Genomic DNA, 27,700 nt, shown 5'->3' with positions numbered 1-27,700 from the left:
AATTCAAGTTAATTGCCTCTGAATATCATTTTAAAAAAATTCCTCATCCAAGGATATTTTTCCATTGATTTTTTTTTTAGATACAGCGGAAGGGAGAGAGAGAGAGAGAGAGAGAAACATCGATGTGAGGGACACATCAATTGGCCACCTCCTACATAACCCCAACCAGGCCATGATCAAACCTGCAATCCAGGTACATGTCGCCCTTGACCAGGAATCGAATCTTCAATCCTTCAGTCCGAGGGCCGATGCTCTAACCGCTGAGCCAAACAGGCCAGGGCGCCTCTGAATATCTTAACAACCACTAGCAGATGACTGTTCCATTGTATTGTAACTCAATTGATATTGGATATACATAACTTATTGAATACATATTAATATATACTGACAATAGATAATAATTTCAGACAATATCATAAAAGCTAGAAATTTACGAATGAAATGCTGTTCAGCAAAAGCTGAGAAGATTCAACATTATGAACAATACTTTATACATTGAAAGAACTTCTCTCTTTATTGTAACTATCCAGTGATGTTACCCTGTAGTGGTAGTGGAGGAAGGTAGCAGGACCTGGCAGTGGGGCTGAAATAGATGTGAACAGCACCCATTTGGATGTTTAATGAGCCAAGACAGTGTTAGAGGTAAGAGTGATAGCCACCCACAGCTTTGGAGGGGCCTAAGGAAGAAACAAAGTAGGTGGCACGGGGAGGTGGCACTATGGTCTGCTGGCTTTCAGCCATGTGGGAAATACTGGCATCTGCATACATACTGAGTTTTGACTGGGGTCAACATACCTACCTGTCCTCAGCCGTAACAAAGTGCCAAGTGCTGCTTTTTAATTTACATACTGATATTATTTGTCAGCTCTTGATGTCTCTAAGAGATAGGAAAAAGAAAGCCAGCTACTATTTTCTTTGTTTGATTCTTGCCTGTATTTCCTTTCAACCTTTCCATATTACAAATGAGTAATTACAAATGAATATTTCCCCCAAGCTTAGAGAATTTAGCAAATATGGACACACTGTTGATATATTCAGATAGGGGGTTCTGATAATACTGCAAATATCTATACTGATTAAATACAGAGGATCCTAGAACTTTCACAGTTCAGCCCTAAGCAAATAATCTCAACTGTAAATGTACAATACTGGGTAAGAGAAATGACAAGAAGAATAGTAAACATTATCTCCTCTACTACTGTCAAAACACCAAAACTTTGATTCTGTTGCCAGTATGCAGTGTCATGAACATTTACAAAGGACCATATATAGTATATAGTCCTCAAGCACCTATTCATTCTTTTCCATGTCAAAGAAGGGTATTACAGCCTTGAGCCGAAGGGAAGAAAAAGACAAGCAAGAGGAGAGGTCTCAGACTTTCAATTGCTTCCATGTAGGCTCTGATACCACGAAGGGGCTGGAGTGTTTGATTATTATCCATAGATGAAGACCCAATAGTTAGGAATACCAAAGATGGTGCTTCTATGATCTTCACATTAACCATGTTCCCATTTTTTAAAAAATTAAAAAGCACTAGACAGCAATAATTCCATACCTATCAAAACTTGATGGGTCTATTAGTTTTTCTTATTGATTTCTCCTCTAAATTCACTAGATCCTCATTTAAATTTTATTTCTCTTCTTTAGCATCCTCCTTTTTTCTGACTCCAAGCCAATTTTAAGTAAAAGAGTATAGTTTTTAAAAGAGTATATGTCAATTAGAGAGTGGGAAACCCTTGACTTAAGAGGGTGGGGGGAACACCATAAAAAAATGGATTTGCCAAAACTCACCATCAGAGGGCACAACAGTACTGCAATAAACAACACCCAAATTCTGCCACGAAGAAAGCCTCTGATGCACCTAGAAAATACAAAGACACAGCTACAGTCAGGACAGGAAACAAATGTTACATGCATATGTGTGTATATATAATAAATAATAGCATTTTGAGTACTTAAATAATATGTGTTCTTTGCAAAAAGTTTAAAAATACAGATAAAAGAAAATAAAAGTCAAGATGTCATCATCCTAAAATAATAGTAATGAATATTCTGGTTTGTTTTCAAAATGTTATACAAACACATTTACATACACACATCACACAAATTGTTTTTTGTCTACTTCTAAAAACACTTAATATTGGTTTTAAGTACTATCAAGTGTAAACTATACTTTCCTGCTTCTTGTTCCTGCTGGTTTTTAGACCTGCATTCCCATCATGTCTTTTACTAGGTAGCATCAGTTATTAAGTTGTTGTATCATAAATTTACTGTTATCGGGTAAACATTCAGTCTTTCTGTTCATGTTTCTTAAAAAAACAAAACAAAACACAAAACTTGGTCAGGCAACTTCATTCCTTAAATCCTTAATCACCACCATCTTTTGAATGTTAGGAGGAAAACAGTCACCTTCATTATCTGCATTTACTACTTCCTCAAATAGTATCATTGTGCATTTTAATTTGAAATTTAGGTTCTCACATTAAACTAAGTTTCAGAAAGAATACTGAATCTGTTTCTGACTTGCCATATGTTTAATTCATCCCTTTGTACCTTTTACTTTCCCAACCCAAAATGTATTAAAGGAGGAAAGAAGGAAGGCATTAAATAACTAAAAACCAATGTATTAGTCTCAGAGCCAAATGTTATAGTCCACTCCACAGTCCAAAGAAAAACAATTCAGACTATGATAATACATGCCTTGACACAACTATGGCATATAACAGACTATCCTTCATGTGAATATCATTAACGCCCACCTCCTTCCAACTTAAGAGAGCATACACAAATGTGAGGTTGGCATTTATTTAAAAATGTAAATAATAGTTTAAAATTACTTGAGACTTCAGAGTTGATCATGACACAATAATATGTATTGGCACTGGCACTGAGAATTTTTACTATATACGGTGACATTACTGTGGACTGTGACTTTCAGACTTGTTAAAAAGTTTCAAAACATTTAGTTAAATTCAATCTTACTCAGAGGTCCAGGGATGCTGTGGTTAAAGACATGTGTGCTGGCAAACATTACAATCCCAATAATCTGCTTGAGACCCCCTAAAGGGATTGAAAGAATCCTTGGGCTCTATGAATTAGTTTGAAAACTAATGCTGGAGGACCAAGGAAGATGAGTCCTACCCCTTATTGTACAAATGAGAAAAGTGAGACCCACAGAAGGAAAATCACTACTAAGAGTCATATATCCGAATCGAGATTAGAATCCAGGTCTCAGCACTGCTAATCAGGGTTTGGGTCTTGTCCTCTGTATGTCTCAGTTTGCTTAACTATAGCATTAGGGGCTAGGGTACTTGGTATTTCCTAGCACTCTGATTTTATTTAAAATGTTTATTTTATTTCTTTTGAATAAATAAGTACATGATATAAAGTTTGAAAGTACAACAACTAAGTAAAAAATTACATATTTTACACTTAATATTGGTCTTCCTCCTAACCCTGTGGCCCAGCTACTCATTCTCCTCTACAAACGTTAAATCTGGGCATCCTAACCAAAGAAAGTGTTATACATATATACGTTTGTGCATCTATGTATATAGTTGTGGAGGTTTAAAAGAATGCAACTGGTAGCATGCTGCAGTCCCATTACTCATCTGATTGTTTGGTTTTTAACTTAACTGAATTGTTTTTAGTGACTGAATGGAACTACATGGTACATCTTTACCACTGCCTACGAACAATCTTTTATTATGAAAATACATGATACTAGAGTGAATATCCTTGTATGTGGGCACAGATATTTGAGGATAAAATACTATAAGAGAAAGTTCTAGGTTAAAGTTATATATACTTTAAATATGAACAGTATTGCCAAATTGTTTTTCAGGAAGGTTGTATGCATTTACATACCTACAAATTACACTCTTGTTCAATAAATGAGTATCTGGTTCCCAACACCCTCCTAAACAATGTACTATCAAACCTTTTTATTTTGCAATGTCACAAGTTAACAATATTTCACCATAATTGTAATTTGCATTTTTTTGTATTACACCACATAAAGTTGCTGTGAGGACTAAATGAATAATCCATATACGGCATTTAGAACAGTGCCTGGCATAGAGTTAAGTGTTCAATACCTGTTAGCTAGTTTTTTGTTTTGTTTTGAAGTAAAGATCATATTAACTCCATGTTATTTTTTTCTATATCAACATAAGGGAAACTGACATCTATATAACTTTGAGTCTTCTTACCCAAGATCCTTCTTACCTAAGAAGCCTTTCCATTTAAGTCTTTGTATCCCTAAAAGATATATTAAGGTTTTCTTCATACAGATTTTGTACGTTCTTTTCCCTAATGCAATACTTTTTGCATTTCCTTGTCTAATGTTAAGATCGTGCATTTTTTGGTTGCATATGCAAGTTATGTCTTTGCCTGTTCTTTGATTTTGTTACTCTCCTTGAGTTTCTTTGTTTTAGGAATGACTGAATAGTTTACTTTGTGATCTAATCTGGGATTTTCTATTAGGAAAGTTTCACCCACTTATATTTATTAATATAACATACATTTAATCTCCCTACAGTCATCAAATTTTATGCTATAAAAATTTTATGCTTTCTGTTTTTAGCGCTGCTTTATTTTCTTTCTTTCTTTCTTTTTTTTATCCTCACCCGAGGACATTTTTCCATTTTTTTGTTCAGATAGAGCTGGAGGGAGAGAGAGAGAAGAGAAAGAGAGAGAAACATCGATGTGAAGGGACACATCGAGTGGCTGCCACCCGCACGACCAACCAGGGCCGGGGACAAACTGCAACCGAGGTACGTGCCCTTAGCGGGAACCGAACCGGGGTCTCTCTGTACCGCAGGCCGGTGCTCCAACCACTGAGCCAAACCGGCCAGGGCTGCTTTATTTTCTTAAAAACAGTTTATTAAATGGCTAGTTCTTGCTTTGTTTTAGTTATGCATGTATTTCCTCTGATGGAAGATACACTTTTCTGTGTTAGTAGTTATTTCAGAATACAAATCTAAGTTCTTTAAACTGCCTCTACAGTTCGATATTATCTCTCTGACTTCATTTCCTACCACTCTCCATCTCAATCACTCTGCTTTAGCTCCTTTTTCCTATTTCTTTTATGTACCAGCTGTACGCTTGCTTCGGGACCTTTGCAAGAACCATTACCTCTGTTTAGAATACTCTTTCTCCAGAAAACTACCAAGCTGTCTCACTTCCTTCACATCTTTGCTCAAATTTCATATTCCTATACTTTCCTGCTCTGGCCACTCAATTTTATATGGCAACCCCATCAATTGGAGATATATATACATACACACACACACACACACATACACACATATATATAGTTTCTATTATGAGCAATGATAAAGTTAATATAGTTGTTATGCTTTTTTCTTCTCTACCATCCTATTTAGTTTATATTATTTCTCTAAGGGTTTACCTACCTACCTATTAATCACCTATCTACCTATGTACCTCCCTACCACTATACCTCTTTTACTGGATTATTAAATGGTATCTTTTGACAGCCTGTTATAAAACATGAAGTTTATACTACTTTACATCATTTCTGTCCTCATTCTTCCAATTTTTGTTAGTTATATCATTACTACATTGTCGAGGTTTTAAACATTCATATTCTGCTCTGTAAAACCTAATCTCACATTTGTTTTTTTTTGTTGTTGTTTTTTTTCCTCACCCGAGGACATTTTTCCATTTTTTGTACAGATAGAGTGGGAGGGAGAGAGAGAGAGAGAGAAACATCGATGTGAAAGGGACACATCGAGTGGCTGCCACCCGCACAACCAACCAGGGCTGGGGACAAACTGCAACCAAGGTACATGCCCTTAGCGGGAACCGAACCCGGGTCTCTCTGGACCGCAGGCTGATGCTCTAACCGCTGAGCCAAACCGGCCAGGGCTAATCTCACACTTGTTTTAGTCTTAATTTTATGACTCAATAGGCTTTATGCTTACTACCAATACTTTAACTGTAGTTTTTCTTTTCGTTTCTTGGTTTGAGTAAACATCATCCTGTAGAAGGAGGGCTCATGAGAGCTAAATTACCTGAAACTTGGCATGTTAAAAAAATGTTTGGCGGTGGCCAGTTTGACTTAGCAGTTAGAGCATCAGCTCTCAGACTGGAGGATCTCAGATTGGATTGCTGGTCAAGGGTATGTACTTGGGTTGTAGATTCGGTCCCTGGCCCCGGTGGGGGTTGTGTGGGAGACAACCAAGCGATGTCTCTCTCACATCAATAATGTCTCTCTCTTGCCCCCCACTTCCTTCTATTTTTCCCTCCCTTCCACTCTATCTAAAAATCAATGGAAAAATATCTTTGAGTACAGATTAACAACAAAAAAATGTTTGTATTTGTCTTTATATTGAATGATTATTTCGATTGGTACGAAATTCCTGAATTAATTTTTCCTTGAGGACGTCAAGGTTGACTGCTGCTTTGGAGAAGTCTGAGGCTAGTGCTTTCATTTGGAGAACTGAGCTCTCTTGGCTTTGTTGGGATCTGTAACCATATGTGTCGTCTCTCAGCAGCTTCTCACACACCCATTTGACCTTCACTAGATCTGGCAGCCTTTCTTCATATATTGTGCTTTGGGATTGCGGAGATCTCTATGGTTGTGCTGAAAATCAAGTTTGTGTGTGTGTGTATATATATTACTCTTTGCATTTATTTTCAAATAGAGCGGGAGGGAGAGAGGAACAAAGAGAGAGAGAATAACATTGATATGAGAGTGACACATCGACTGGCTGCCACCCACACGACCCCAACCAGGGCTGGGACAAACTGCAACTGAGGTACATGCCCTTAGTGGGAACCAAACCGGGACTCTCTGGTCCGCGGGCTGACGTTCTAACCATGGAGCCAAACTGGCCAGGGTTAAATTGTGTTTTCTTAATAAATCATAGCAAAATAGAAAACTTTTAATAAATAATTGACTGATACCAAAAATTTAAAAAATATGTCAAGAAGTTAAAAACAGAAAAACATTCAGGCAAATGGCATGTACTATTCACATATTTACATTTCATAGGCAGAGAACAAGATTAAAGTTAAGAAAGTAAATATTCAGAATGTACAGAAATCATCAGAGAAAGAGTAAACCTCTAGGCTTGATATTGCCAATGAATAAGGAGATTTGGTGCCAACAAAGACCACTGAAAAGGAAACACAAGTTTATACTTTTGGTGTGAGACAGTCCACATCTTTGAGAAGTAACTTAGGAACTTCTAGGAAAAACAGGGTTTTGTAGTTAAATGAAAGTATAGCATCTGCCCTGGTATTACAACCATTTCCCTTTCATCTTAACTCCAGGAGAAAAAAAATGCTAGTGTTATCAAGTTAGAGTTATACTATAAAACACTGTAATTTTATTTTCCCAAGTCATAATATTCAAACTAATAAAAAAATCAAACTGTAGTATTATAAAAATATATTTCATGCCCTCAGAGCAAATGATTAAATTCAAGTCAAAACTTACTTTAAAATTCTTTACTTCTATCATAAATTATGTAACTTCCTCTACACTCACCTTTCATTATTTAGAAGAGCAAACTCAGTAATACATTCCTACCAGCAACTCTGTAAGACTGTCAAGTCTAAATAATTGTCAATACCTCCAAAATATTCATAGTCAATTAGACATTAGACCAGAGTAGGGAAAAATAGAAGAAAGACTGAAAGAATAAGGTAGTTCCTTACTATCCCAGTTCCCTTATTTAAGAAAATCTTGGGACCTAATTTCATAGTAAGCAAATATTCATTAACTGTGTCACACTATAACAAACAATACTATATTAACTATATCAAATAGCTTTAAGTGAAGTAACTATATTTACATGTTTTTCCATGGCCAAAACCTTGTTAAAAATAGCCTCACTATACCACAAGTTTAGATATGTTCAATTATTTCCCTCTGTTACATTTCCCTTAGTATATATAACATGAAATGCTTATGAGAATGGACCCTTTCAATATATGTTCCAAATGTTTCTTTTTTAAGAGCAGACTACCCATGTTTCAACAACTTTGCCAAACCTATCTCCAGAATCCAGTGCTTATAAGTATACTAGGATTAACAGTGTAAAACTGTTTCAATTGGTCTAAAGCAAGAAACACCTATAACAGATTCTACATCTGTTTTGTCCATATCTTTGATATAATAAAATAGTTGAAGCATCACATCAGAAATAATTTTTCACTAGTTCAACTCCACCAGAATACTAACATAAGCACTGTGGCTTCAAACCCTTGAGATCTGATACAGGGGGAAAAAATTGGAGTTAGAAGACTTGGGCCCAGTTCCAACTTACAGTCTTTCATTTCAACCCTCAGTCTCAGTTTCCTCATCTATTAAGTTAAAAACAACAGCAATGAGAACACAACTGACTATTTCTCAAGGCTGATATATAAGGATAAGTGACAATATAAATGTATATGAGGATAAGTGACAATATAAATGTGACATCATTTGAATGACTAACATTCTACCAAAATGTAAGATACTAGAAAATATAAACTCAAAACAAACCTTCAATTTACTTAAGGGACTGACTCTTATTACAAAGAACTGAATAAGTATAATGTACTTCCAAAGCCACAGCTATTTTTAAACAAAGAAATATTATACATATAAACTATTCATGTTATTAAAGGTAAAAACCTGAGGTTTTAAAAGAGAATCTCTTCAGATAGCACCATAAACATTTAAAGAGTTAGACTAGATACAGGGCATATTTTATTCGTCTTTCAATAATTCACCAAAGAAACAAAGTTTTTGATACAGTTTAAATGAAGATGGTATTTATATTTTGTGAGTTATAGTTTAATATTAGAAAATTATTTTCAGTCCTGGCCAGGTAGCCCAGTTGGTTAGAGCGTCACCCCAGTACACCAAGGTTGCAGGGTTGATCTCTGGTCAGGAAACATACAAGAACCAGCCAATGAAAGCATAAATAAGTGGGACAACAAACCGATGTTTCTTTCTCTCTCTCTCGAAAAGCAATCAATAAAAAAATTTAAAAATTTATCTTTATTGTTGAAAGTATTACAGATACTACACCCTTCCCTCCATTGACCCTCCTCCTCTCCACTCCTATCCCCTCCACCTTCAACACACTATTGTCTGTGTCCATTGGTTAGGCACATATGTATATAAATTCTTCAGTTTAGCTCTTCCAGCACCCCCTTCCTCATTCCCTCTGAGGTAAAAAATTTTTAGAGAAAATTATTTTCTCTTTGAATATAGTATTAAGAATTGTTACAACATTTTATTAGAACATTGGCAAAGTTTACCCCACTAGAATATATTATTACTTTATAATGGAAATCATGATTCAATGTACATACCTTTGATATCTAAAAGGATTTCACATTTATAAAACAAGGACTTTTTGTTACATCTTTCAATATCAGTTTTCTAATTAGGAGATCAAATCGGGCTTCCAAATAATAAAGTTATTTAAAAATTAAAACAGCCTGGTACTGGCACAAGAACAGGCATATAGACCAGTGGAACAGAACAGAGAACCCAGAAATGAACCCAAGACATTATGCTCAATTAATACTTGACAAAGGAGGCAAGAGCATACAATGGAGTAAAGACAGCCTCTTTAATAAATGGTGTTGGGCCCTGGCCAGTTTGGCTCAGCGGTTAGAGTGTCGGCCTGTGGTCCGGAGAGACCCGGGTTCGGTTTCCGCTAAGGGCACGTACCTTGGTTGCAGTTTGTCCCCGGCCCTGGTTGGGTCGTGTGGGTGGCAACCACTCGATGTGTCGCTTTCACATCGATGTTTCTCTCTCTCTCTCTCCCTCCCACTCTATCTGAACAAAATATCGAAAAATGTCCTCGAGTGAGGATAAAAAAATAAAAATAAAATAAAAATAAATGGTGTTGGGAAATTGGACAGCTACATGCAAAAACATGAAACTAGACCATCAACTTACACCATACACAAGAATAAACTCAAAATGGATAAAAGACTTAAATGTGACCCATGAATCCATAAAAATCCCAGAGGAAACTGTAGGCAACAAAATTTCAGACATCATACCCAGCAGAATTTTCACTGGTACATCACCTAAGGCATCAGAAACAAGGAAGAAAATGAACACCTGGGTCTACATCAAACTCAAAAGCTTCTGCACAGCAAAAGAAACAACCACCAAAAATGGAAAGGCAACCCACTGTATGGGAGAGCATCATTGCCAAAGATACATCAGATAAGGGGTTAATTTCCAAAATATATAGAGTACTCATATAACTCAACAAAAGAAAGACAAAGAACCTAATTTAAAAAATGGACAGATGCCCTGGCCGGTTTGGCTCAGTAGTTAGAGCGTTGGCCTGCGGTCCAGAGAGACCGGGATTTGGTTCCCGCTAAGGGCATGTACCCCGGTTGCAGTTTGTCCCCGGCCCTGGTTGGGTTGGGTAGATGGCAGCCACTCGATATGTCCCTTTCATGTCGATGTTTCTCTCTCTCTCTTTCTCTCCCTCCCACTCTCTCTGAACAAAATATGGAAAAAATGTCCTCGTATGAGGATTAAAAAAAAATGGGCAGAGGAGCTGAATAGACACCTCTCCAAACAGGACATACAAATGGCCAAGAGACATATAAAGAAATGCTCAACATCACTAATCATCAAAGAGGTGCAAATTAAAACAACAATGAGGTATCACCTCACACCTGTCAGAATGGTTGCCATCAACAAATCATCAAACAAGTGTTGGCGAGGGTGTGGAGAAAAGGGGACTCTAGTACACTGCTGGTGGGAATGCAGACTGGTGTAGCCCCTGTGGAAAACAATATGGTGTTACCTCAAAAAATTAAAAACTGAACTGCCATTTGACTCTGTGATCCCACTTCTAGGAATATACCCTAAGAAGCCTAAAACACCAATCAGAAAGAATATATGTAGCCCCATGTTCATAACAGGACTATTTACAATAGCTAAGATTTGAAAACAGCCCAAGTGTCCATGAGGTACTATGCAGCTGTAAGAAAGATCTTTTATCCTTTGAGATGACATGGAGGGACCTGGAAGTATTATCCTAAGCAAAACAAGCCAAGCAGAAAAAGACAAATACCATATGATCTTACTTATTTGTGAAATATAATGAACATAACAGTCTGAGGAAGAGGGTAGACCCAGAGACGTGGAAGTAGGGTACAGACTTACAACCCTCAGAAGAGGGGGTGGTGGGGGGAGGGAAGAGATAAACCACAGAACTTATATGCATGTACACATAACCAATGGACATGGACAACAAAGCTGGGGAAGGGGTGGGGAGGATGGGGAGGAGGATGTCATTGGGGAAAAACAGGAGAAACATCTGTAACAAAAATAAAAAAATAAAATATATATTAATAAATAAAAATTTACACCTGTTCATCCAACTCACAGTGCTTTGAAGATCAAGTAACAAAATGTATCTAAAACCATAGAAGGCAAGACCTTAGACATACAATTCTTCACTACTACTGATCTAGTAATAGACTAAAATAATCAGAGCACTCAAACCTTAATTGTAACTTGTTATATATCGTATCATTCAACATATGAATTAATAAAGTATCATTTTTATCCCAATAAATACAAACATTTACCCATTTAACAGTATCAAGAAATGCTAATTAAAGCAAATTCTCTTACGTTAGATTTTGAAATCAATACCTAGGTTCTAAGACTGCAAAGATTAGTGTTATTTCTAGTATGTCAGTACTTACAAAGCTAAGTTAACTTAGTATAAATTAACTTGATTGATAAATAATGTTTCTATTTTAGATTTTGTTATTACCCCAAAATTATAACCTATGGTTTATAATATATAAGAACTAGAGCCCAAAATCTACTAAAACTTCACTGTATAGTCTAGACCCTAGTTATCTAAGGCAATTCTACACCTATATTTGGAATATGTTTATACCCTAATGGTTCCTTAATGAATGTACTTTTACGCTCTTGGCTCTCATGACAGATATTATGATACCAGAGCAAGGAATTTCTGCTTTCCTTAAATGACAACCTGCCCTCCCCACAGTGAAATGAAAAGTTCTTTTCTATTTTGTTCTTTTCCTTGTATTTCTTAAGACTCTACTATTCATAAGAAAAGTAAAAACAGCAGCACCTTTATATCATCCTACCTTTTTTTTTTTACAACTATTATTTTATCTAACCTTTTATTATGAAACTTTTCAAACATACATAAAAATTGAAAGAATTTTATAGTGAATGTCCTTTTATACCCTTTACCTAGATTCAACATTATCATGTTATCTATCTATCCATCCCACTATTTTATAGACATTCTTAACTCTAGTAGTTTCTTGTATCATTTTTAAATGTAGTAACATTGTCCAACTCCATTTCCTTTACAAGCTTCTTGTGCTGCTTCTAGATTTCCCCTGTACCTCTTTTCATTTGTCACACTGTATTCTAATTATCTGTTTAGATGCCTGCCTCCCCTTTAGTGTAATGATCACCCTGAAGACTGCCTTCATTTCTTTATATATTGGTACCCTCCCCCTACCATACACTAGGAGAAAGTAGAAGCTTAATAAATATTTACTTGAGTTTTCTTCTTTGTCTTCTTCCTTATATTTCAATATCTTTGACAAATTTTATAACTTGCTTTGTGTCTAATTTCCCTCCCACAGGAATATTTTACTGCTAAACGATTCTGAGAAATAAGGACGAAATTATTATTTCTATAAGCATTTGCAAATTTTCTTATATTTTAAATATTTTTTATTTTTAGCTGCTGTAGGTGTAAATGTATTCCATGTTGTATTGAATAGTCATTAAATATACTGCTAATTATTATTTTTAACCAACAAAAATCCAAATGCAAAATGCCTACTTTAAAGGACTCACTGTCTCATAAAAGCTCGCTTTGTACCCTTCAACAATTGTTTGCACAATTCAAGCAGCACATAGACTAGATACATATAAGAGAATGAAATCAGAATATAAACTACATGGTAACGTGATCTCTCAATAAGTGTTTATAAAATGAATAAACATAGCTGGTTTCAAAGATATTTTTATGGAGAGTAAAAGTGGAACATCATTGATTGTTCCTTTAGATCGACAATTCAATTTGGCTATGGTTCTTATCATCACCTGAATTCATAATTCCTTCCACAGTATCATTAAATACTGTGAAATCTCAGTACTTGTTGATATAACAATATTAGGGAAGCAGGTAGTTACATCTATAAATTAATGTATTGGGATAAAACTCCATTTTCTGAACTGCATAAAAGATAGAAAAATAACTTTTAAAAATATTTTATTTTGGAAGATGGTGGCAGGCAGGACCAGAGGGAGGGTGAGTGTGTGAGAGAGTGTGAGTTGACGTGAAGGTGGACAAAAAACCCGAGCAGTGCAGAGCCACAAAGCAGAAAGTTCCTGTGCTATGGACGGGAGCAGCCAGCTACCCGGGTAAGCGGCCCTTCAGGGCGCTTATCCCTGCGCCGCAGGGAGGTCCCACCATTTTGGAAGATCCCAGGTCTTCCCTGGGAGGAGGCAGTGGGAGCGGCTAGGGCCCAGCAACCTGAGCCCACCAGCATACCTGGCACCATCGGATCAGGATCAGTGGACACTCTGTGTCAAGATAGACCGATGCACAGTAGTGGAGCTCCCAAGGTGCAGGTTGCAGAAGCCGCAGACAGCCCAGAGCCCAGCACTATCCCCCATAGTAGCAGCCTCATGAGAGCAACAGAGGCTGGGGAGCAGACATCCATCCCAAGGCAACAGAAGCACAGACCAGCAGCTGAGACCCATACCCAAAAACTACAGCAAAAACTGAGCAGGAGTTGAGCCCCACAGGGCAGCAGCACTCCCCGGCCGCCAGTGGTGGGACCTGGGGCTCCACAGAGGACTGTTCAGTCCAGTAGCTTACAAGAGCAGTGGGAAGCCTGAGCCCAAGAGAGACTGGTACAATCCAGCTGCCTGCCCACAGGAACTGCAGGGTGCGGAGCCACCAGAGAGGCCTGTGCAACCCAGCAGGGACTGTGCCATCCAGTTACCCATGGGACCTGCGGGGTGCTGAAGCACCAGAGAGGCCTGTGCAACCCAGCAGAGACTGCAATCTAGTTACCCCCAGGACCTGCTAAGTGCTGAAACACCAGAGAGGCCTTGCGAACCAGCAGGGACTGTGCGATCTAGTTACCCTCGGGACCTGTGGGGTGCTGAAGCACCAGAGAAGCCTGTGTGACCCAGCAGGAACTGACGATCTAATTACCCACCAGGCCCAAGGGGTGCTGGAGTACCAGAGAGACCTACGCAACCAAGCAGGGACTGTGCTATCCAGTTACCCATGGGACCTGCAGGGAGCTGAAGCACCAGAGAGGCCTGTGCAACCCAGCAGGGACTGTGCGATCTAGTTACCCACAGGGCCTGCGGGGAGCTGAAGCACCAGAGAGGCCTGTGCGACCCAAGAGACACTGTGTGATCTAGTTACCCACAGGACCTGTGGGGTACTGAAGCATCAGAGAGGCCTGTGAGCCCCAGCAGCCCATAATCTAGGCATAGAGCAAGGGACCCAAAGGGACTGTGTGATCCAGATACCCACGGAACATGCAGGGTGCGGGGGCACCAGGAAGGCCTGAGAGACCCAGCTGCATGCAAGATAGGAGTAGAGGATGTGAAAATGGAGGCAGAGTGAATAGAAGCTACACAGACGATCTCCTAGGACCAAACGGTAATTATAACTAAATAAAGACAAATACTCAGAAAAAAGCAACAGCAAAGCAGCAGGAGAGGACCATATAACCAGGGACAATGGTAAGATCTCTAGAGGAGCGAAAGGGTGGCGGGCTGGGAGCCCATGGATGGCAGCAGCCTTAGCTTTGAACAGCACCCTTGGGGAATAAAGGCCAAGCCCACTGTACAGCACAGAGAGCAAGGACAGAGCGCGCTAAAACAGCCACTGACCTGGGGGTTACGGCAGAGGTAGGGCAGACTGGGCTGGAACTCTGTAGAGACACCCGGGTTTTGGAGGGCACTCAGAGTTTTTGCTGAGTTGTGGCCACAAAGGATGGTGGCCAGTGTGCTCCTCCCTGAGCTGTGGCGAAAAGCAGCAGCCCCCTACCTTGGAGCTTCAGCCTTTCCCAGGTGAGGCAAAAAATGCAAATTGAGGCTCATTAATAACCAGCATCTATCCCACCCTCTGGAAATCCTCTCATGCAGAACACAAGGGCTTCATTCCAAGGCACTGAGTAACTGAGACTACTCACCACAAGGAAAAAGCTGGAGGATAACTGAACCTTTCCTGGGCTTGCAAATCTACCCAGGAAAGTAAGACTTGACAGTGGTGTTTAATGTGGCCCCACCCAGGCACATCTAAACCCAGCAGAGAGAGCCACGAACAGCAGAACACCAACAGGGAAAACTTGGCAGGCTCCAAAACCCACTGAGATAGCCAAAATGGTGAAACAAAGAAACAAATCCCAAATGAAAGAACAAGAGAACTCTATTGAAGATGAGATAAATGAAATGCAGTGAAGCAAATTATCAGAGGTAGAGTTCAGAGCCATGATCATGAGGAAGCTCAACAGCAAGCATAAGGACATCAGCACCATGAGTAAAGATATAGAAACACTGAAAAACAACCAAGTGGAAATGAAGAATGACATAGCAGAAATAAAGAACACTTGGAAGGACTAACCAGCAGAGTAGAGGAAGCTGAGGACCAGATCAGTGAATTAGAAGACAGGGTAGAAAAAAAATCCACCAATCAGAAAACCAAAAGAAAAACAATTAAAATACAGGAAGACAGCTAAAGAGAACTGTGGGACTACTGAAAACGTAAACATTCGCATCATAGGGGTCCCCAAAGAGGAAAAAAATGGGCAAAGATTAGAGAATATATTTGAAGAAATAGTGATAGAAAACTTGGTGAAGGAAGAAAGCAATCGAGTTCAAGAAGCACAGAGAGCCCCAAGTAAAAAGAAGCCAAACAGGCCCACACTAAGACAAACAGTAATTAAAATGCCAACAATTAAAGACAAAGAAAGAATCCTAAAGGCAGCAAGAGATAAGCAACAGGTTACCTACAAAGAAAACCCCCATAAGGTTCTCAGATGACTTCTCAACAGAAACACCACAGGCCAGTAGAGAGTGGCATAAAGTAATCAAGGTCATGAAAAACAAAGATCTGAATCCAAGACTACTCTATCCAGCAAAGCTATCATTCAAAATAGAAGGTCAAATAAAGAGCTTTCCAGACAAAAAAAAAAAGGCTAAGGAAATATATTAACACCAAACCAGCACTGCAAGAAATGTTGAAAGGACAGCTGTAATTAGTAGAAGAAATAGGAAGAAAAATATAACCACACTAAACAAAAATGGCAATAAATAAGTATATATCAACTATCACATTAAATGTGAATAGGTTGAATGCTCCGATTAAAAGATACAAAGTAGCCCTGGCCGGTTTGGCTCAGCAGTTGGAGGGTCAGCCTGCAGTACAGAGAGACCTGGGTTCGGTTCCCACTAAGGGTACGTACCTCAGTTGCAGTTTGTCCCTGGCCTTGGTTGGTCGTGAGGGTAGCATCCACTCGATGTGTCCCTTTCACATCAATGTTTCTCTCTCTCTCTTCCTCTCTCTCCCTCTCGCTCTATCTGAACAAAATGTCCTCGAGTGAGAATAAAAAAAAAAAAAGGACACAAAGTAGCTGACTAGATAAGAAAGCATGACTCTCATATATGTTGTTTACAAGACACCCACCTCAAAACAAAACACTCACATAGGTTGAAAGTGAAGGGATGGGAAAAAATCTTTCAGGCAAATGGAAAGCAAAAAAAAAAGCTGGGGTAGCAATACTCATATCTGATAAAATAGATTTCAAAATGAAGGCCATAACTAGAGACAAAAAAGGCCACTACATAATATTGAAAGGATCTATCCAACAGAAAGATATAACCTTGTAAACATATATACACCCAATATAGGAGGACCAACATACATTAAAAATCTTTTGGAGGACTTCAAGAGAGAAATCAACAGCAATACAACATAGCCGGGAACTTCAATACCCTGCTGACATCACTGGATAGATCTTCTAGACAAAAAATTAACAAGGAAACACAGACTCTAAATGAAGTGCTAGATCAAATGGATTTAATAGATATCTACAGAGAATTACACCCCAAAACTGCAAAATTCACATTCTTCTCAAGTGCACATGGGACATTCTCAAAGATAGACCACATGTTAGGACACAAAGCAAGTCTCTACAAGTTCAAGAAGATGGAAATCATATCAAGCATCTTCTCAAATCACAATGGCCTGCAACTAAAAATCAATTGCAACAAGAACATGCAAAAACATTTCAACACATGGAGGCTAACTAGCATGTTATTGACAAATGAATGGGTTATCATGAAGATCAAGGAAGCAATTAAAAACTTCCTGGAAACCAATGAAAATGAACACACAACAACACAACTTCTAGGGATGCAGCAAAAGCAGTTCTGAGAGGGAAGTTCATAGCACTACAGGCCTACCTCAAGAAGCAAGAAAAATTTCTAGTAGACTATCTGACCTTACAACTTAAAGAACTAGAAAGCGAACAAACAAACAAACAAAAAACCTAGAGCAATTAGAAGGAAGGAAATAGTAAATTTCAGAGCAGAAATAAATGACATGGAGACCAAAAAAACAATTCAAAGGGTCAATGAAACAAAGAGCTGGTTCTTTGAAAAGATAAACAAGATTGATGGACCCTTAGCTAGAATCACCAAGAAACAAAGAGAGAGAACCCAAATACACAAAATCAGAAATGAAAGAGGAGACATAATAACTGACACCACAGAAATACAAAGGATCGTTAACAAATATTATGAACAATTATACAGCAACAAACTTGACAATCTAAGCAAAATGGACAAATTTCTAGAAACACATAGTCTTCCAAAACTGAACCAGGAAGAGATAAGAAACCTGAACAGACCAATAACAGCTAAGGAAATTGAAGAGGTAATCAAGACTTTCCCAGCAAACAAAAGCGCAGGCCCAGATGGCTTTACGAGGGAGTTTTACCGAACATTCAAAAAGGAAATAACACCCATTCTCCTGAAACTATTTTTAAAAATTCAAGAAGAAGGAAGACTTCCAAACTCGTTCTATGAGGCCAGCATAATTCTAATTCCAAAACCAGACAAAGACACTACAAAGAAAGAAAACTACAGACCAATATCCCTGATGAACATAAATGCCAAAATCCTGAACAAAATACTAGCAAATCGAATCCAGTAATATATCAAAAAAATTATACACCATGACCAAAGGGGATTCATCCCAGGGATGCAAGGCTGGTACAATATTCACAGATCAGTAAATGTGATACATCACACAAACAAAATGAAAGATAAAAGTCATATGACCATATTAACAGAGGCTGACAAAGCATTTGACAAATCCAGCACCCATTTCTGATAAAAACACTCAGCGATATGGGAATAGAGGGATCATATCTCAACATAATAAAGGCCATATATGAAAGACATACAGCCAACATCATACTCAATGGGCAAATATTTAAAGCATTCCTCTTAAGAACAAGACAGGGATGCCCACTTTCAGCACTCTTATTTAACATAGTACTGGAAGTCTCAGCCACAGCAATCAGACAGGAAGAAAAAATAAAAAGGGATGCAAATTGGAAAGAAGGACGTGAAACTGTCATTATTCGCAGATGACATGAAACTATACATAGAAAACACCAAAGAATCCATCAAAAATTTACTAGACTTAATAAATGAATTTGGCAAAGTAGCAAGATACAAAATTAATGTCAAGAAATCGATGGCGGACTTCTGCTCAAAATAGCAGCTTACATAAATGTGGTATCGTGTCCTCCCACAACCACATCCAAGCTACAACTAAACTACAGAACAACCATCATTCAAAACTGCCTGAAATCAAGCTGAATGGAAGACTTACAACTACGGAATTAAAGAAGCTGCATCAAGACTGGTAGGAGGGGCAAAGGGGTGGCGGCGTGAGGGGCGGTGGTGAGACGGCAGTGAGACAGGCCGGTCCCACACCCACGTGTGGTGGATAAAAATCAGGAGGCTACCTCAGCTGGGAAGGTCCTTCCTGAGGACTGAGGGGTCCCCGTCCCACACCAGGTGCCCCGCTCAGGGTTCCAGTGCCAGGAAGAGAAGTCCCCATAACTTCTGGCTGGAAAAACCAGCAGGAACTGAGGCTCAGGGAGGCTGAAGCGGCTGGAGGCAGCTCCTTAAAGGGCCCGCGCACGAACTTATCGGACTCACTCCCTCTAAGCTTGGAGGGGAGGCAGCTCAAGGGGCACCAGAGACATACAGGGAAGTACTGAGTTGTTTGGCACTGGAGCGAGGGCTGGAGAGGGGGCTTTCTCTGGGACAAAGGTGCTGTCAGAGGCCTTTGTTCCTTTGGTGAGCCCTTCCCTGGGGTAGCACACAGTCGCCATATCTGGGACTCCAGTAACCTGGCTCACATTGGTAGCCCCGCCCTGGTGACTCCCTGAGGCCGCGACCTGCCCCACCCAACTTTCAGGCCCACCAAAACTGTTGCCACTTGCTTAACCATAGGATTGGCGTGGGATCCTGCTTCAGGTTTCTCCTAAATTCTTTGAAACAAGCAGCATCTTGTCTCAGCTAGCCCAATACAGCTCGTTAAGTAATACACAGAAACAAACACAGGGAGGCAGCCAAAATGAGGAGGCAAAGAAACAGGTCTCAAATGAAAGAACAGAACAAAACCCCAAGAAAAGAACTAAGCGAAATGGAGATAAGCAACCTAACAGATGCTGAGTTCAAAATACTGCTTATAAGGATACTCAATGAACTCAGTGAGAACTTCAGTGAACTTAGTGAGGGCCTCAAGAGCATTAAAAAGGACAGTCAGAAATGATCGATGCACAGTTAGAAATGAAGGAGGCTTTAACTGAAATAAAGAATAATTTACATGCCCTGGCCGGTTTGGCTCAGCGGTTGGAGCGTCGGCCTGCGGTCCTGAGAGACCGGGTTCGGTTCCCGCTAAGGGCGCGTACCTCGGTTGCAGTTTGTCCCCGGCCCTGGTCGGTTGTGCGGGTGGCAGCCACTCGATGTGTTCCTTTCGCGTCGATGTTTCTCTTTCTCTCTCTGTTCCTCTCTCTCCCTCCCACTCTACCTGAACAGAAAAAAATGGAAAAAATGTCCTCGGGTGAGGATAAAAAAAAAAAAAGAATAATTTACACTGATTCAATAGTAGAGTACGTAAATCCAAGAAGCAAACGATCAATTTGGAATATAAGAAAGCAAAAAACGCCCAATCAGAACAGCAAAAAGAAAAAGGAATCGAAAAAAATGAGGATAGTGTAAGGAGCCTCTGGGACAACTTCAAGAATGCCAACATTCGCATCTTGGGGGTGCCCGAAGGAGAAGAGAGAGAATAAGAAATCGAAAACCTGTTTGAAACAATAATGGCAGAAAACTTCCCTAACTTGGTGAAGGAAACAGACAGAGTTTGTCCAGGAAGCACAGAGAGTCCCAAACAAGATGAACCCCAAGAGGCCCACACCAAGACACATCATCATCAAAATGCAAATAGTTCAAGACAAAGAGAGAATCTTAAAAGCAGCAAGAGAAAGGCAGCTAGTTACCTACAAGGGAGTTCCCATAAGGCTGTCAGCTGATTTCTCAAAAGAAACTTTGCAGGCCAGAAGGGAGTGGCAAGAAATATTCAGAGTGATGAAAAGCAAGAACCTACAACCAAGATTACTCTATCCAGCAAAGCTGTCATTTAGAATCGATGGCCATATAAAGACTTTCCCAGAGAAGAAAAAGTTAAAGGAGTTCATCACCACCAAACCGTTATTACATGAAATGATGAAGGGTCTCTGAAGAAAAAGATAAAACATATGAACAAACAAAATGGCAATGAATACATATTTATCAACAATGGAATCTATAAACAAAATGAACAGGTAGAACAGAAACATTCTCATAGATATAGAGAACATTTTGTTGGTTGCCAGAGGGGAGGGGGTTGGGGGAATAGGTGAAAAAGGTGAAGGGATTAAGAAGTACAAATTCATTGCTAGACTGACAAACTTCAAAGGGAAACAGGTTGGGGGGGTGGGAAGAAATAAACCAAAGTACTTATATCCATAACCCATGGACACAGACAGTAGTTTGGGAAAAGGCGGGAGGGGGGCGGGAGTGGAGAGGAGGAGGTCAATGGGGGAAAAATGTGGAATTTCTGTCAATATATTCTACATTCAACACTAAAGATTAAAAAAAGTTCATATGGATCCAAAAAGACCCCGAATAGCCACAACAATCTTGAAAAAGAAGAACAAATTTGGAGGGATCACATTACCAGATTTAAGGTTATACTACAAAGCCACTGTAATCAAAACAGCCTAGTACTGGCACAAGGACAGGCATATAGACCAGTGGAACAGAGAACCCAGAAATGGACCCAAGGCAGAGTGCTCAATTAATATTTGACAAAGGTGGCAAGAGCATACAGTGGAGTAAAGACAGCCTCTTTAATAAATGGTGTTGGGAAATTGGACAGCTACCTGCAAAAACTGGGGTAAAAAGGAGAAACATCTGTAACAAAAATAAATTAATTAATAAAAATATAAAAATAAAAAATGGGCAGAGCAGCTAAATAGACACCTCTCCAAACAGGACATACAAATGGCTAAGAGACATATGAAGAAATATTCAACATCACTAATCATCAGAGAGATGCAAATTAAAACAACTATGAGGTAGTACCTCACACCTGTCAGAATGGCCGCCATCAACAAATCATCAAACAAGTGTTGGTGAGGGTGTGGAGAAAAGAGGACCCTGGTACACTGCTGGTGGAAATGCAGACTGGTGCAGCCACTATGGAAAACAATATGGTGTTACCTCAAAAAATTAAAAATTGAACTTCCATTTGACCCAGTGATCCCACTTCTAGGAATATACCCTAAAAAGCCTGAAACACCAATCAGAAAGAATACATGTACCCCCATGTTCGTAGCAGAACTATTTACAATAGCTAAGATCTGGAAACAGCCCAAATGTCCATCAGTAGACGGATGGATAAAAAAGCAGTGGTACATATACACAATGGAGTACTATGCAGCTGTAAGAAAGAAAGATCTCTTATCCTTTGAGACTACATGGAGGGACCTGGAAAGTATTATCCTAAGCGAAACAAGTCAAACAGAGAAAGACAAGTATCATATGATCTCACTTATCTGTGGAATATAATGAACATAACAGTCTGAGGAATGGCGTAGTCCCAGAGACATGGAAGTGGGGTACAGACTGACAATCCCCAGAAGAGGGAGTGGTGGGGGAGAGATAAACCCCAGAACTTATATTAATGTATGCATGAACAATGGACATGGACAACAAAGCTGGGCACAGGGCGGGGAAGGAGGGGAAGGGACAAGGAAGGGGAATAAGTGGGGGCGGGGGGGAGAAATATCTGTAACAAAATAATTAATTTAAAAAAATAAAAATATTTTATATTGCCTTCGATGATAAGTAAAAATTATTAGTTATATTTTTCTCTATACTTTATGTAATTAAAATATTTTATAGTTTTTTTCTCATTTGCTGGTGGTGCCTGGGGACTATAACATACCTATGCTTGTTTAGATAACTGCTACTTAAAATTTATTCCATGGATCTGCAGCATCTGCTTCAGATGAACATGTTAGAAATGCAGATTCTCAGATATGACATCACACTTAGTGAATCATAATTTTCATTTTTAATTATTATTATATTTTTTAATCCTAATCCGAGGATATTTTTCTATTTATCTTCAAATAGAGTGGGAAGGAGAGAAAGGGAGAGAGAAACATCGATGTGAGTCAGATACATCGACTGGTTGCCTCCTGCACAACCCCGACCAGGACTGGAGACAAACCGTAACCAAGGTATGTGCTCTTGGCCAAAATCGTTCCTGAGATTCATGGAATCGAACCTGAGATTCATTGTTCCGAGGGCTGATGCTCTACAGCTGAGCCAAATTGCCCAGGGCTCATAATTTGCATTTTAACAAGATCACTGTGAAATTCACTTGCACATTGAAGTTTGAGAAGCACTGCTATACTTCACCCAAATGAGATTCAAGGGGATACATTAGTTAGTTAGGTGTAGTAGTCTCAGACATTTTACCTTTCTCATTTATCAAGACCCTGGTATAAGCAACCAGAGCTCATGAGGAGAAAACATTACACCACAGAAAGACTATTGCATTGAGAGTTTGAAAAACTGGATTCCAGTCTCATCTCTTGATGTGTGACCTTGACCCCTGGTTCTTCTCATGTGTAAAATAAACAGGTTATATACAACATACATTGTAAGGCTCTTCCAGCTCTGAAAAGCCTGTACATTTATGAAATAAACCCAAAAAGGTATTTAGGGAAATGGTTCAACTGTATATGCTATCTCAAGAAATTGGGTCTACTTTTAATGGTATAGAGGCCTTGTCATCAATTATTTTATATTTATGTCATTTAGAAAATTAACCTCTATCTTTTCGTTTTTACACTTGCTTTCTGGAAGATGCATGGTGGTGAATAACTTAGGAAGTGGGTGGATGCTATTAATAATTCCCTTCACTGCTTCCTTTGTTCTTGAATGCTTATAAAATACAAGAAATAGACAGGATTCAGGAAAAAGTAAAATCAGATTCTATATTTTGTGCAAGAACAGGAGAATGTTAATGTTTTAAGAAAAACATGGCTGAAGCATTTAGAGGAAAAAGATTATATGCTTGACACTGTCAAATAGATCAGAAACTAATGAATAATAAAATACATATGTATGTATGTGTGTATATATATGTATATATGTATGTATTTTTGTGTGTGTATATATATATACATATATATGTGTATATATATGCACAAGTGTGTGTAGAAAGAAATAAAGCAAATGTGGCAAAATATCAGTGACTAATGAATCTAGGTGAAGGATATAAGACTGAACATTGTACTCTTTCTGCAGTTTTTCTGTAGGTTTAAAATTTTTTTCCAGCCCTGGCCGGTTTGGCTCAGTGGTTAGAGCGTTGGCCTGTGGTCCAGAGAGACCCGGGTTCGGTTCCCCGCTACGGGCATGTACCTCGGTTGCAGTTTGTCCTTGGCCCTGGTTGGTCATGCGGGTGGCAGCCACTCGATGTGTCCCTTCCACGTTGATGTTTCTCTCTCTCTCTCTTCCTCTCTCTCCCTCCCACTCTATCTGAACAAAAAATGGAAAAATGTCCTTGGGTGAGGATAAAAAAATAAATAAATAAAATAAAATTTTTTCCAAATAAAACTTAGAAGAGAAAAAGAATATAATTTTTGCCATATATATATTATATATATATAATATCTACTGATCCCAAAATACCCTGTTCTTCTCTTTTTATTTTTTGTAGTTAAATATAATTGATGTATTTTTTCTGTAACCTTTAAAATGCAAAAGAAAAACTAGGATAGAAGGAAAAAAACATTACATAGAAGATATCAGTATGCACTCCCATGTTGCTCCTTTTTTAAAATTCTTACTGAGGATATTTTTCCATTATGTTCAGATAGAGTGTGAAGTAGGGGGGAGAGAGAGAGAGAGAGAGAGAGAGAGAGAGAGGTGAGAGAGAGATGTGAGAGAGACACATCGATTGGTTGTGCTTCCCGCATGACCCTGACCAGGGCCAGGGACCGAACTGCAAGGGAGGTACATGCCCTTGACTGGAATCAAACCCCCACCTCTTTGGACTGGAATCAATCCCGCACCTCTTTGGTCTACGGGTCAACGCTCTAACCTCTGAACCAAACCAGCCAGGGCCAATGTTGTTTCATTATTTTGCCTTTTAGTTACAGACCTGCTTACTTTTTTTCTTAGCTAAGGATAAAATAAAAGGGGGTAAAGAAGTGGTGGAGAGAAGTCATCTCAAATCTTCCTTTTAATAAAGTAAATAATTTCAAGCCAAAAGTAGTCCTTGTGTGATTTTCAGTTTTGCTCTAGCTTCAGCTAATAATGAAAAAGAATGTAGTTACCACTCACAAATATAAATAACTACAGGTCTTTTTCATTCCCCTGCAATGAGAGGGACACAACAGCTGCTATAAAAATCACTCTTCAACCTCCCATGTGTTGTGTAAGTGTAACAGACTTATACCACAAGAAGAACAAACCATAAAAAGAGAAAATAATAGCAAAGTAATTGTTTTGTGTCAGAATTCCTTTACCATTTATGATATTTTACCCAATTAAAAACAAAATGAACATGCTGTCTGTACTTCTAACATAATTGTCCTGCTTAATTGTAAATCTCAATTCAAAATACAAATAACAGAATCATGTAGTAGCTGACTGATAATGTTCCCTCAGTCCTTCCAGACTTTATCTAACAGGAATACCATAAGAACAACAGATACACCTTCAATTAATGGTTTAAAACCAGTCATAAGTCTTATTTGTCTTTAACATTCTAGTCTCATATAAATACACAGATTTTTATATCCATTCCTCCTTTTATCTACCTTTAGCAAAGGGAATTTACTTTAGTTTGCTTGAATTTTAATAATATCCTTAACAAAGCTGTTCTAGGGTGCAACTTCAGATAATGAATACATTACGTTAATTTTTTTTCTTTATTGATTTTAGAGAGAAAGGAAGGGAGAGAGAGAGAGAGAGAGAGAGAGAGAGAGAGAGAGAGAGAGAGAGAAACATCGATGAGAGAGAACATTGATGGGCTACCTCCCGCATGCCCCCACTGGGAATTTGGCCCACAACATGGGCGTGTGCCCTGACCAGGAATTGAACCAGCGACCTCTTGGTGCAGGAGTTGATGCTCAATGACTGAGCCACACTGGCTGGGCTGAATACATTACTTTAAATTAATATAAAAGAATAATAGTCATTAAAAGGTCTTAGTGCAGTATGAAGGGTAAGATCAAATAAGATAGTTAATTTTCATATACATGGGTAAGCAAAAGTAGGCTTACAGTTGTGAGCACACAAAACAGAGTTTATTCTTGTATTATTATTATTTATTATTGTATTATTTACTTGTATTACAACTGTAAATCTACTTCTGCCCACCACTGTTTAATTCAAAACTGAGAACACTCAATCCAGAATGGTCCTCAGTATATTCTGCCTGACTCCAGTTGATCCCTCCATCCCTCCACGAGGACCAATCTCTTAGCAAACCATTCTAGCCACAACTTTACACAAAGAGACTGGCAGATTCTTATCTTTCTCTATATAGAGAGATCCCCATTACCACTATCACTACCATCCTCTTTGTTTTCTTAATATGCACAGGGCTCAATTTTTTAAATTGTTTTAGTCTGTTCTACAAAGAATTTTGGGGCATCTACAACATACATTTATCAAAAAATGGTGGAAAATGTTTTTAAATTCTGAAATTGAAAAAAGAAAGCCAGGACCAAGCAAAATAAACATACTAGAAGACAAAGATTGAGGGAAAAGAGTATGTGGGCCATTAAAACCTAGGTTCCATATTTGGCTCTAAGCCTCTGTGGTAGCCAGAATAATGTCCACCACCCCAAAGATGTTCTAATTTGTGGGCATGTTACATAGCAAAGGGAAAGTAAGGCTGCAAGTGGAATGAAGGTTGCTAATAAACTGAGTTTAGGAGAGGGAGATTATCCTGGATTATCTGAATAAGACCAGTGTCATCACATGGGCCTTCAAACAGTGGCGGAAGATGTAATCATGGAGAACCAGAAAGATGACTATGTGGAAAGACTGAAAAATGCTGCTAAAAGAAGAGGGTCAAGGCATGTGGGTAGCCTCTAGAACAGTGGTTCTCAACCTGTGGGTTGTGACCCCTTTGGGGGTCAAATGACCCTTTCACAGGGGTTGCCTAAGACATAACAGTAGCAAAATTACAGTTATGAAGTAGCAACAAAAATAATTTTATAATTGGGGGTCACCACAACATGAGGAATTGTATTAAAGAGTCGTGGTACTAGGAAGGTTGAGAATCACTGCGAGTCTAGAAGCTGGAAGAGGCAAGAAAAAGATTCTCCCTTGGACCTTCCAGAAAGGAACACAGCCTTGCCAATATCTTGGTTTTAGCCCAGTGAGACTGTATGTTGTTTTAAGCCACATATTTTGTGGTAATTTGTTAGAGCAACAATAGAAAACTATTATAGCCTCCTAGCCCCCAAGACAAAAATACAATCGAATGATAATTCTCATTAATAGAAGAAGGAAGCATAATAATTTGTCAGGAATGGCAAAATATTTTCTAGTACAAAGTTCTAAAAGAAATTTCTGATGCAGCATTTTATATAGGAGGCTCTAGGTAATAATAGCTTTATTGTTCTACCTTTCACATTTATATCTATATTTTACCTAGAATTTTATTTTATTTTTTTGTCTGATGTTGAGATGTGGCCAAGATTAAATTTATTTTTTTCTATACGGTATCAAATTGACCCAGCACCATGTACTGAAAAGACCATCCTTTGTCCAATAAATTGAGATGAAGCGTTTATCATAAATCAGGTATGTGGGCCTGTTTCTGTACTTTCTGCTTAGTTCCACTTGTTTATTCATCTACCCTTGCACAGTTCCATACTATCTTTACTATAGTATTGTTAAGACTTAATATCTGGTAGCGTAAATCCTTTAATTTTGTTTTTCTTCAGGATTGTCTAGGTTATTCTTAGCCATTTGCATTTGTTTATACATTTTAGAAGCAGTTTGTTA

General features: G+C 38.6%; 1 protein-coding gene across 5 annotated transcripts in view; it reads right to left on the bottom strand.

Moving 5' to 3' along the window:
* MCU (mitochondrial calcium uniporter) overlaps positions 1–27,700 on the bottom strand; it is a 275,222-nt gene that overhangs the window by 64,359 nt on the left and 183,163 nt on the right. For 3 of the 5 annotated variants that reach the window (XM_036265017.1, XM_036265018.1, XM_036265019.1), the window contains 2 exons: positions 2,178–2,309; positions 1,792–1,861 (listed from right to left, as the gene is read on the bottom strand). In XM_036265017.1, coding sequence (XP_036120910.1) covers positions 1,792–1,861; positions 2,178–2,240 — 133 coding nt within the window. In that variant the 5' untranslated portion in view covers positions 2,241–2,309. Of the gene's footprint in view, positions 1–796; positions 878–1,791; positions 1,862–2,177; positions 2,310–27,700 lie in introns of those variants that run through there. The other 2 variants (XR_004959978.1, XR_004959979.1) reach the window with 2 other exon arrangements.

This window comes from Molossus molossus, unplaced genomic scaffold (assembly GCF_014108415.1).
Source record: "Molossus molossus isolate mMolMol1 unplaced genomic scaffold, mMolMol1.p scaffold_m16_p_17, whole genome shotgun sequence".
In the NCBI taxonomy this organism is placed as follows: domain Eukaryota; kingdom Metazoa; phylum Chordata; class Mammalia; order Chiroptera; family Molossidae; genus Molossus; species Molossus molossus.
The sequence above is the reverse complement of the archived record's forward strand: the minus strand, read 5'-3'. Positions and strand labels throughout refer to the sequence as shown.